At 40.4% G+C, this 12,124-nt stretch overlaps 2 protein-coding genes across 13 annotated transcripts in view; one reads left to right on the plus strand and one right to left on the minus strand.

Annotated features, from left to right (window-relative positions):
• Window position 1: 1 nt before the first annotated feature.
• ITGB1BP1 (integrin subunit beta 1 binding protein 1) lies at window positions 2-8,695 on the plus strand. 10 transcript variants are annotated; one of them, XM_062634548.1, is made up of 7 exons: window positions 2-78; window positions 1,517-1,617; window positions 2,431-2,509; window positions 3,243-3,379; window positions 4,540-4,656; window positions 7,388-7,537; window positions 8,317-8,695. In XM_062634548.1, the coding sequence occupies exons 2-7, from the start codon at window positions 1,546-1,548 to the stop codon at window positions 8,386-8,388; spliced, it is 627 nt and encodes a 208-aa protein (XP_062490532.1). In that variant the 5' UTR covers window positions 2-78; window positions 1,517-1,545; the 3' UTR covers window positions 8,389-8,695. The 10 variants fall into 10 exon arrangements, with proteins under 10 accessions (XP_062490532.1, XP_062490531.1, XP_062490535.1 ...); XM_062634547.1 differs by having other exon boundaries at window positions 33-68; XM_062634550.1 differs by having other exon boundaries at window positions 37-68; window positions 4,564-4,656.
• A 258-nt stretch (window positions 8,696-8,953) lies between these two features.
• The window catches only part of ASAP2 (ArfGAP with SH3 domain, ankyrin repeat and PH domain 2), a 90,733-nt gene continuing 87,562 nt past the window's right edge, over window positions 8,954-12,124 (minus strand). For all 3 annotated transcript variants that reach the window (XM_062634538.1, XM_062634537.1, XM_062634536.1), the window contains one exon: window positions 8,954-11,603. In XM_062634538.1, the coding sequence (XP_062490522.1) occupies window positions 11,529-11,603 (75 nt within the window). In that variant the 3' untranslated portion in view covers window positions 8,954-11,528. The remainder of the gene's footprint in view (window positions 11,604-12,124) is intronic.

A 12,124-nucleotide genomic window follows, 5' to 3' on the forward strand; every position in this document is an offset into this window, starting at 1 on the left:
TCCTGTCCTCAGAGCCTTGCGCGCATGCGGGGCGGGGCGACCCGGAAGTGGGAGGACGAGCGCGGGCTGTGGGGCGAGGTGAGGGGCAGCTGCGAGTCGGGTATGAAGTACAGGAGGTTCCGGGCGTCGAGGTCCCGGCAGCGGTGCCTCCCTGAAGGCGGGAGGGCCGGGGAAGAGGCTGGGGGGACGAGCGGGCAATGGGCTTTCGGTGCCGCCCGCTATGGGAGGGGCCGCGCTCCTTCCTGCCTTCCCCCGGCCGCGGCGCCGGGAGCTTTGCCTCTCGCCTGTCTGTAGGAAGCGGGCTTGCCCTTTCTTAATTCGCCAGGTTATCATCTGGGGCTGCAGGTAGAAACAGGGAGGAGATAAGCAAAACGCGGGTGCGCTGCAGAGCTGAGCTGGAGCAGGACTCGATGCTTGCCGCACCGGATGCGTGTGCTAAGAGGTCCTTAGCTAATGTACTGAAGGAGATTTTGAGGTAGCTTATGTTAAGTTGTGCCATGCTCGGAGGCCGCAGGCAGACTTGGGAGATGTGCCTGTGCTGCTCCGCAGAAAGGGCTGCCCCATCTGTGCTGGGTACCCAGGCTTCTCGCTGGGTGGCTTTTGGTCTGCCAGGGACCCAGTGTTTGTTTAATGGCAAACACAGCAGCAGGCTGGGGGCTGTAATCCAGCACGGCATCTCAGATCTCAGCTCCACCTTGTGTGTCGTCCATACTTACCGCCGTTATGAACAGTGCTGAGGCTGTGTTTCTCCTGTGTGTTCTTTCTTCTACCTGCTCAGAATCTCTGAAAGCTTTGTAATTACAATATTCTTTCCTGAAGAAGCTGGGAAATGGGGTTTCAGCACTCCCAGATGGGGAGTCAGTGTCCTGCTTCTTGACACTGTCTGGCCAAGTGTTATGTGAAGCAATTGAAGTAGTTGGGTAGACACAGGAAAAATGCTTTGGGAATACTCTCAGAACTCCCTCTAACTCTGTTCTGAGGCAGTAAATGTAGCATGCTGCTTGCTTTAATTTTCAGGAACATGTTAAGTAGTAATGGCTGCTCTTAGAAGTGTTACAGTCAGTTCTTCAGAATTGGGGTTGTTTGGTTTGTTGGTTTTATTTTTAATGGGAACATAATACTTGGAGCAGGGTTTGCACTGGATGCACTTTGTAGGGCACTTTGATTATAGTTACAGATAAAACTAATCTCATGCTTTTAAGTGGGAATATAAATTTTAAATTTTGTCTTGTTTCTACATACATGTTTGTGTGCATTAGAAACTGGCATATGCCACAGTCTATAACTTAGGGAGCAGCAATTTTTGATGGATGAGGGCAGGGATGTTTTAGCAGAGAGCTGGAGGGACTTTCCCAGTCACACATGAAGAGCAGCAGAGGAACATTCCTACTTCCATCTTCAGAGTTCTTTACAAGTTTCCAGTTTTTATCCACTGTGGACACAGTCACTCTGGTGCTTGCCAGGAACTCTTTCCCTTGATGCTCTGACAGCTTTAATTTTTATTTTTCCTTCCTAGAAGATCTTCCTTGATCCAATTATGAAAAAATGTTCAGAAAAGGAAAAAAACGGCACAGCAGCAGCAGCTCCCAGAGCAGTGAGATCAGCACTAAGAGCAAGGTAAGCTGAATGTGGTATATACTCTGCTATGGAAGCACTTCTGCTGACAGTTCAGTGCTCTGTTGTTCCGAACAGGGAGAACTCGCTACTTCCACTACTCCTCAGATTGTGTTATAAGAGTTAAAACCTCCTATCCATTACAAAGCCCTTGCATTCCGAGATGAATGCTCGAATGCCCACAGACACAGGATTTTGTAGCAGCACATAGTAAGATTTGGAGGAAAAAGTAGTTCATTTGTTCTGTAGTGATATTGTCTTTAAGAAGGTGCCTGGTGCTAGGTACCAAGAATGAGTTTGTTCTACAGTATTAGTTGGTTACTCGGTATCTCTAAAAAGTATTCTTCTTTTTGAATAATGTGTCCATTTTGTCTGATAGGTTTTGGAATGATCAGTTGAATATTCTGGATTTTCCAAGGTGCCGTTTCACTTCCCTTGCACTGCTATGTTATTTCAAGCATTGGTGACAAGCATGTAGTTGTCAATTCCTTCAAGTTAAGATGCAGTACCAGAAAAGTCTGGACATAACCTGAAGGTTCATTTTCTTTTTCTTTTATTTCCTTCTCTTTTCAAAATACATGCGGACTTCTGAAGGGTTCCTGCTGAATCTGTATCAGTCTTGATTTACGTTAAGGCAGAAGGATAAGTGCAGGAAAGAAAGAGGTGTTGGTTTTTTCTCCCCATTTTGCGGTGCTACTTTAAGTAACTAGACCATGAATACTAGCTTATTTAAAAGAAAGAGTTGAGGCAGGTATCTAACACCAAATGTTGATATGTTCTTAGTAACTTTCTGATGATATTAATGTTTTTTCTTAGTCTGTAGATTCCAGTCTTGGGGGACTTTCCAGGTCTAGTACTGTGGCTAGTCTAGATACAGACTCCACAAAAAGTTCAGGTATGTAATCAGAGTTTGAGCAGCTATGTATGGAGCAGGATTAATTTTATGTGTGTTTGTATAAAAGAGCAGAGAAAAAGGAAAAGGTTAAAATATGCATTTTACTAATTGTGAGTGAATCTGTTAGCCTGTTGACTAATGTGTGAATAGCTCTAGACTTTTAAAGTATTATTAATGATTCATCTAGGATTAAGTCATTTTTTTGGTAAAGTATCTTGAGTAAGAGTAGTTGAGTTACTAGTCTGTTACACAGGATAAATCTGGTATAACTTTTTGGAAGTTGTGTTTCCTGCTTTTAAAAGTTTACACTTGGACTAAAATAATGGAAATAAGATTTGATTTTACAGGTTCTTGCTCACCAGGTGTCCTGGTTTCTTCCTAGCAGCTGGTACCACATCAGATCACAGTGCATCACTGTTGAACAGAGCAGTTTATTTAAAACAAATGATAGTGAACATTAGAACCAACTTCTGTGTTTTCTGATTCAAGGTTGTTAACTCCAATTTGAATGAGTATAAACAGTGCTGTATCATGGATCCATATGAAACTATTGACTTCACCATGGGCCAGGAGAGTTCATTAGAGAGTTAACATACTGTGGGGGGAGGGGGTTAAGTGTTTGATGTAGGTCTGCAAAAATGATAGAATTTACTAGGTTAGCCCTGTTACACCCATTAGAATAGCACTGCTGTTCTCTAATTCTTCAGAATTGCTTTGCTTTATTTTGTTGCAGGACAAAGCAATAGTAATTCTGATACATGTGCAGAATTCAGAGTTAAATATGTTGGTGCCATTGAAAAACTGAAATACAATGAGAGCAAAAGTCTTGAGGGGCCACTGGACTTGATAAATTACATAGATGTTGCACAGGTAAGTGGGTTACAAAAGACAATACCAATAGTGTCAGAACATCTTAAGCTTAGCCGTATTTCTTTCATATTATCATGTGATGTGACATCTTTCTGTGTAAATTTTAGACTTACTACAGTAAAGCAGCTTACTTTAGAAAACATTAAGCTGTCAATCTCAAAAGCTGCTACACTCAATTCCATCTTAGTGATTAACTGGAGAAATTGCATCCAGAGAGCTGTTCTGAAGAAGCAGGCTCAGAGCAAAGGCCCTTCCATGAATCATTACTGAACAAGTATCCCAACTGAAAGTTGCTATACTATCTTAAGCACCGTTAGGACTAGTATCCAGGAAAGAATTATCTCCTCCAGATGTCCTCAGTACTGTAGAAGTTTTCCTATAGAGGAAAATGTCATTTTTGCTTACAGCCACTTATGAACCTGTGACCAAAGAATCTGACTAGTATTTAGGTCATCCTGGCCAAACTGTGGTTGCTTGTACTTATTTTTGTACTCAAAGCCATAACTGGTTGTTCTCACTAGATAGCTGATCATTTGTATCTTTAAAATCACAGAATATGTTTGTCTTGCAGCACCTTGACATTTCAAGTATCTGAATATATGCCAAAACTACTTTTACAGCCAAATAACAATATTGTGGCCTGTGTGGAACATAGGTCACCCAGCACAGCATGATAGAGCATGCATTATTTTTCACCCCATCAGATTTGACCACAGGGCCAAACTTCCCCGAGATGATAAATTTCTTTCCAGAATCATGGACTATTTAGAACAGAATAGAGTAATTTCAGTTGGAAGGGACTCGTAGTGATCATCTCGTCCAGCTGCCTGACCGCCTCAGGGCTGACTAGAAGTTAAAGGGCATTGTCCAAATGCCTTTTAAACACTGACCAGCTTGGGGCCTTGACCACCTTTCTAGGAAGCCTGTTTCAGTGCTCAGCCACACTCTCAGTAAACAGATGCTTCCTCATGCCAAGTCTAAACCTCTCCTGAATATATTTTACATAAGCTTAAGAGATTGGACAAATGAAGAGTGGCAGGCAGGCTCCACACAGGAAGATGGGAGCAGGGCTAGTGATGTTGATGACTTCACTGAAGGACACATAAACACATTTTCTGTTACGTATCTTCATTGTTCATGTTCTTCTGTCTGCACTAAAGGCTTTTGTTTGTTTCCCTCCAAAGCAAGATGGAAAGTTACCTTTTGTTCCAGGTGAAGAGGAGTTTATTATGGGAGTTTCCAAATACGGCATTAAAGTTTCAACATCTGATCAATATGTAAGTGATTCGCAACAAACTGTCTTTTTGGTGAGAGTTGGGAAGTGCATTGATTTATTTCTGTGATAGGTGATCTATTTAAGCAAACAAACAAGCCCTCACAGCAGCACTGCATCATGTCAGTTCTCCTCAGAACTCTGTATTTTCCTGGTTGAATTTATGAGAAAAATCCATTCCTTTTGAGATAGAACACCGGACATAAGGCAGACAAGGCTTTATGCTCTTTTGGCACATCTTCCTTTCTCTGTGACTGTCCTGCCATTCTCTTGTATGGAAAGGTAGCACAGCTGTGGTGTCCCAGACCATGGGTTCCTCAGCCTGTTAGGAATGCAACTCCTGTTGGTGTTAGTGTGGAGAAGTAAAAAACAAAGGTTTTTTTTTGCTTTTGTTTCTGGTTTGGTTTTTTTTTCCCAAAATATCAGTTTTTTTCCTCTTTAAAGTTCCAGCCTTGCACTCCTAATCCAAGAGTGCGAGTTCACTCTAGCATTAAAGCCTCTTGATTCCACTTTATTGATCAAGCCTATGTTTTGTTTGCATCATTTCCAACATGTAGTTTATTTTCCTTTAGCACACTTCAAGTAGCTTTTTGGCTAAAAATAAAAATCCGGTCTCTTCCCCAGGGCCCTCCAGTTGCCGCTGTGTAGCTTTGTATTGCAGCCATGTGGTTTCCTTCTGGTTGTCCTCAAGAGCCCTAGATACCACAAATACTTGGCCTTATGAAGTCATGGCCCATCAGCAAGCCTGTTCATAAAGGCCTTGAGTATGAGGAAGGTGAATAGCATTGCTCAACAGCTGAATACCCTGAAGCAAAATGTGTCTTTTGGTCCCTTAAGAAAATAGAACACTTGTTTCTAATGATGCCTGATAGGAAAAGTAGTAATTGTTACTCAAACCTGGAATTCTTTTGGGTTTTGTTTTTGCTGCCCTCCCAGATTGTTAATTCTCATCAAGAACATAGGTTATGCTATTATTTATATTCCTTTTTACTCTGATAAAGATCAAATAAGTAATTTAAAAACTTTTATCCATCATTCTTACATCTTCAAGCTGCAAGCATGCCCAAGCTGATAAAGTCATCTGTGTTTAAGCTAGCTTGCACTGGCATTTTATTGCATTGCATACTGTTTCCCAAATTCTGTTTTCTTGCATCTATGTCACTGTTGACATTTGAGTTGTTCTTTAGTGTGTTAGTCCACTTGAGTTCTAAGGTGGAAACGTTTTCTCTGCCTTCATAAAAAGAGTTCAGTCTTCTATGACTTCAGGGGAAGGTGGAAGTTCTGTGATGCATAGATGCCTTTGCAGGTAAATAGGCAGCTGTTTATTTCAGATGCCAAAGAGAATTAACTGCAGGATACAACATTTTTCCTCATGGATTTCAGCCGTTTGAGAAATTATTTCATTAGTGACTGAAATATGTAGAGATACATAATTCACTGATTTGTATTGTTTAGGGATGCAAGCATTAGAAACCAAAGGCAAAGCATTTACAGAAGTCGCACTGAGGCGTTGACCTTCTTCTCATTGTTTGTGTATATTTGTATATTATATGTATGTATGCACATGTAGGGCACAGTTTGTCCATCTACCATCTCATTTCCCTATCAGCTGCAGATCCCCTCATAGCCAAATAATGGAACAAGAGGAGAAAATGGATTTACAGGGGAATTGTGTCCTTTAAAGAATTCTGTCTTTCTCTATCAGTGATAATGCACACATACATTAACACTGTAGTAAGTTCCAAACAAGTAACTAAAAATTTACACCTGATTTGGAGGGAAAACTTGGTTGGCATCTTTAACAGGGAGACTGGAGGGTTGCTCCAGTAAGTTGGAACTTACTGGCTTCAGCTGTTCTCAGTGTGGTGTGATGGAGCATCAGGAATGGAGATGTTTTTCAACAAGGTGATCTTAGAAGCACTGATAGAGGGTTTTTCTCAAGGGTTTCATAGCAGGCGTCAAGCTCACTGTCCATTTTTACAGCATTTGTATCAAGAGTGGATATTTCTTTAGACCCTTCAGCTAGTGATAGGGACGAGGTGTTTCAAAAAGAGCTGTGTTGAAGTTGTAAGACCCTGGAGGTGGTATGACTGGAATAAACCAAATGAGTATTACCAGTTGGGTAGATGGCTTGAGAAGAAAGGCTTTGTGTGTGCTAGGTCTGCAGAGACCTTGCACATAAACCCATCCTTTCTTGGAATGATCAAGACTGGAACTGTTGGGCCTGGTGTGAAACCCTGCAGCTGTATCAGAGAGATCTCCCAGACAAGATCTCTGCAAGAGCCAGGGCCCATGCTGTGGCTCAGTCCACACCACCATCCTAAAGCAACTAACCTTGTCTCCGGTACCCTTGCCAGAACTGGCACAGGGGCTTGTCTGGAAAAGTACCAGAAAAGTAAGAAGTTGTTCTACGTTACATCTGTGCCAGAGGTACAGAGCATCCTGCTTGTCCTGCTCACACAGAATGAGTGAGGACAGGTGGGAAATGAATGTGTCCACATATGAATGCAGTTCTAAAATGGAAGCAAAAATTAAAGCTAAAGTTGCATTAAACCCCCATTTTTTTATATCTCAACTAAACTCTTAATTAAAAAGTTTAAGCTTACCAACGAATGTTTTTCTCCTGTGAGTAAATCCAAAGTATTCTTTTGTGAGAGAGAGTATCAAAATAGCTGGAAAACTCAAATAGCCGTTGCACTGTTCCAGAGTAACTTTTATTTGCCACGTGGTTTCAGGATGTGTTACATAGGCATGCTCTCTATTTAATTGTACGGATGGTGTGCTACGATGATGGTCTGGGAGCAGGAAAAAGTTTACTGGCTTTGAAGACAACAGATGCAGCCTCTGAAGAATGCAGCCTCTGGGTATATCAGTGCAATAGTTTGGTAAGACTTCATGTTTACAGTATTTAATTTAGGTATCAGTATTCTGATTGAAAAGGGAGATTCTAAAACCCAAGGCCCTTGATGAAGTCTTTTTGGCAGAAGTGGGATTGCTCAATTGAAAAAAAAAAAAAAAAGTTCTCAATATGCCCTGGCTGAGTTGGGGAGAATTTGCTGACTGCATGTGATCAGCTTAGAGGGAAAATACCTACAGTCCCTAAAATTGCCAGTGAATGTATAAAATTGCCAGTGAATGTACACACCTGAGAAAGCTCTCTGCAATCTGAAGAGTGCTACTGTAGCTGCTAAGGACAATTCTCCATTTGTATTTTCAAAGACAAAAACCTCTTAAGATGGGACTGAGCAGGGAGTGATCAAGTAACAAGTCTAGAAATAGAGTGTGCATTCCTATTTACAAGCAAGGGAAGTGATCCCTTCTTAAGAGTAGAATGCCTTGTCAAGATGCTATACTATGACGCATACCCCCCCAGCACTGGGGGAACACACAGATTGACTTTCTGAATGCTAGCATGGTGCTCTGATGAAAGCTCACTACTCTGACTTATTTCAAAAGAGCTCGTTCAAAACAGCTTCCCACATGTCACTGCAGACCACAGAAATCAAATTAAATCTCACTTGTGCTACTCCATTTTGCATGTCTGCCAAAAGAATCATAAAGGCCACATTCTGCTGTAAATGAGTTTTGAGACATTCAGATGTTCTTTAGAAAGTGTTAATGGGTGTGTTTGGGTGGGGTCTTTTGGTTTGTTTTTTTTTTTTAGGAACAAGCACAAGCTATTTGCAAAGTGTTATCTACAGCCTTTGATTCAGTTTTAATGTCAGAGAAGTCCTGATGTTCTTCAGCTGCACATGATGGTGTAGCACAAGAGGCCTTTGTGTGGGGAGGAAATGGGGCTCCTTCGTGACACCACAGACTGGCTGCAGCTACAGAGTCCCAGAAAAGACTCCCTGTGCAAACAAGAGCTATGCAAACTTGCATATGGTACTCTCTCATTCTCCAGACGTAACTTGAAGAAATCATTCCACCTTCAGTTGCCAGGACAAGACAGGATTTTGTATTTAACATGGTATTTTCCCCTCAATAATGTTTTGTATATTAATGTCAATATTGTAGAAATGTAAAATAAAACTGACACATCTCTTTGTCTGAAAAACGTTTTGTTAATGTAGACTTCAGTTCTGCTTAACCCAGATAATAGAGCAAAACAAGAGCAAAGTCATTTGGTACTTCAAACCTCTAGTTTCACCTAAGGTCTGCTCCCTGGATGGTTCCTACATTCAGCTAAAATGCGTAAGATGTAATTTTGCTGCTCAAGTGCTGTTTGTATTTCCCATTTGATACTTTGAGAAAAGCTATTTCCTAATCAAAGCAGAGTAACAGAAGGGAAGCAGCCAAAGTGATTTTAAAAGTAGTTTTATTTTTCCAGACATTTGACTGGTTAACAAGAGTAAAATTTATTAATCATGCTCTAATTATAAATCACTGCATCCAGGACGTTGAAAATAAGAGTTGATTTTAGGTTATACAATATATACAGTTGCTCTGCAACTAAACGAAATAAAAACAACTGAATTGAATATTATACATCTCATAGCACTCTAAGCTGCATTTTAAGTGTCACTTGCTCCTTTTTAAACAGTTAACACAGCAACCTAATAGTCTGTCTATTAACAGATTTTTTTCAATCATTATTTTAATCAGATTTGAAAAGTTGTATGAAATATGCCAAAATCTTGGACTTAGAATTCTTAATTTTATATTATAAATAGATATCTACAGGCTCTAGAATTTCTTTTTCCTCTGCCAGAGGACCAAACTTTGAGAAACATGGAAAATCTAGGGATAAATTTTGCTTAGCTGCTCTTTATTGGTCCACCAGGTTTTATCTGTCCACACTATTAGTGCTATTAAGTTGTAGTCTAGAAGTTTCCTAGTTTCTAAGTGACCAGTGAACAAGGTGGTGACGTTTTGAAGTGTATTCCTCTTCTGGGAATATTCCTTTTCCTAGGAACTCCAGGAAAATTTGCATCATTGTTTAACTTGACAAGTTGTTACATACACTATAAGATTCTGTGTTAAAAATACTGTACATTAGGAGATCTGTGCAAAATAATATGCCCATTTACTCTCTAGACTCTATCAGGGATAGAAACATACAAAATAGTGTTGCAAACTGAATGTAGCAGGAAGTGGGTAAAAGTGTAGTGCTAAACTATTCCTCTATCATTTTACTGGGAACTTCGAAAATACAGACTTAATTTGCTTCAACTTGCAACAAAAATATCCTGAAACATTCCAGTTTGTTCCCCATTTACACTGCAGCAACAGCTCTTGGAAAGGGAGGTTATGCATGTATGTGGCTGTACCCACACACGTGAGGCTCTTGCCCAACTGTACCCTTCAGGAAAGGCGATACAAGGTAAGATCAGTGTTGCTGTTCCAGCACGAACGCAACAGGATTGTTCCCCAAACAAGCATGGATGGTGGTGGCCTATTTTCCACTGTTCAGTATGCAATGGCCAATTTCAATACCATCTGCCAGAAATTCAAAGTTCTCTTGATCAATCTACAGATAAAATATTCACAGAACATGATGGACCCAGAGGCTGACTTTTCTTGTCCTATGCCACCAGTTGTCTTCTGTAGTGTAAGCAAAACCCGGCACAATTTCCAAGACAGAAACGTCAAAATGACATCAGAGGTGTGCTGGTGTTTTGTATTCCATCAGCTGACTGGGAACTCTCCATGGCCTAGCCTTGGTTTACAGATTAGTAAAAAAAAAATTTAACAACAGTGTAGCTACCATATAGGTGGGTATATTATATAAATACAGAGTGAGTTAGCAAACCAGCACTGTTTGCAAGGTAGTGGCACACAAATTGTATAAACCCGAAGATAATGTAGTGTACTTGTGAGGTGTCCGATACCTTCTTGACCAAGGGTAAGTGTTCCACCAACTATGTTCCCTCTGTGAACACATTGTTGGATGAATTAAGAAAATTCAAGAATTTAAAAACAAAGTCCCAACACTATAATGAGACAAGTGTAAGAAAAGCTCTGCAATCCATCATCAAGGTAAAATACATTTCAGGAAGTGCAGTTTTCCTATCCGTGAGTTAATGTAGTAACTCGCTAATATTGCCATAGTTTAGTTAACCAGCAGTAGTCACACTAAATGACCAAAATGGATGTAACGTACATAAAGAACATTCAGAAAACAGGTTCTACTCACGTGCAGCATAGTAAAATGAAACAGTCTCAAGCTCACAAAATTAGAACTAGGAAGTTCAGCGACTAACACAGAGTTCAGATAACTTGAAGCAAATATCTACATCCATTCTGAAAAAAAGAAATTTTTCCTGTGGTAAACTGAAATACTTTTTTACTTTTACCTAGCCAAAGACACCCAATTGAAATAGTTTCTTCAGTAACTGCTGATATCCTGGATGACAGCCAGTATGGCAAGATGCTGAGTGAGTCCCATTTAGAATTACACAGCAGCTTGCATGTTTTGGTTCCAACACTTCAAATGGTATTAAGAATTGGATAAATTCACTGCCCTATTAGATGCACCATTTCTTTGACTGGGGAAGCAACACTGAACCGTGGCATTGTCATGTTAGAAAACAGAATAAAATTACAGTGAATTCATTGAAGAGAACATTCATTATGTTGTGATGCTCACACACTTACGTGGATATTGATTGTTAAAGCTTTTCAGTTCACCTTGAAAAATACAGGAAGAGTTGTTTTTCTTAAAGTGTAAACTGCTCATGAGAGGTTTTCACATAGAAAAAAGTTCTAAAAGTCCTAAAACCAGACCAATGGCAGTAAGAAAAGTAAGCTACAGTACCTAGGACTTGGGCAGTGCTCTGGCAAGGTGTCTGCAGATAGGTAGATGAAATGAAATAGAGCAAAACTTGTTCCTGTGACTGCTGGAAATGAGAAATGTCTCCACTTATCAGTAGCAATTTAATCAACAATAAAGTGCACAAATGATACAGGGAAAGCTCCTTTCCGACTGGGATCTCCATCAATATGACCAATCTGAAAGAGTCCAGATATTTTTCAAGTTAGTCTCAAAATGGAATTTCAGTACCACCAAGGTGAATTCCAGTGACCTTCCTGCCTGTAGCACGACAAGCCTCTCCCTGCATTACTTCTGCTGTAGTGGTGTGTTTCTTTTGCAAACAGGAAAATTCAGTCCTACAGGGTGCATTTGTTTCTCAGCTACAGACATTTTCCTTCCCCCAAATTCAAATCTTTTATCCAGTTCTTTGAAAGTAACACCTCTTAATGCAGTACCACTGCTGCATCGTTTCAGCGCATTCTGTAATGCCTCACAACCCACAGTCTGCCTCTCTTAAGTTGCTTCTGCTTCCCCCTCTTAGCAATCACTGAAAGGTAAAAGGATGGATCAAGCTTCAATAGTTTTGTATTTTACATTAGTCTATTTGTGTTTACACAGCACTACTGTCAATTTAGATGCAATCTGAAGATCTCTTCTTCACTAGCTACCAGAGTAAGGCAAGTGTTTTCATGCAAAACAATTACCCAAGACTTGACTT

Source organism: Pezoporus occidentalis, unplaced genomic scaffold, assembly GCF_034315485.1.
Source record: "Pezoporus occidentalis ecotype Australia unplaced genomic scaffold, CSIRO_AGI_Poc_V1 ctg43, whole genome shotgun sequence".
Lineage (NCBI taxonomy): Eukaryota > Metazoa > Chordata > Aves > Psittaciformes > Psittacidae > Pezoporus > Pezoporus occidentalis.

Bases quoted from the DNA above. Each gene is read 5' to 3' on its own strand.
- ITGB1BP1 (XM_062634548.1), top strand. From the start codon at position 1,546: ATGTTCAGAAAAGGAAAAAAACGGCACAGCAGCAGCAGCTCCCAGAGC. The intron at 1,618-2,430 runs GTAAGCTGAATG...GTTTTTTCTTAG, and splicing joins AGATCAGCACTAAGAGCAAG to TCTGTAGATTCCAGTCTTGG. The intron at 7,538-8,316 runs GTAAGACTTCAT...TTTTTTTTTTAG, and splicing joins TATATCAGTGCAATAGTTTG to GAACAAGCACAAGCTATTTG.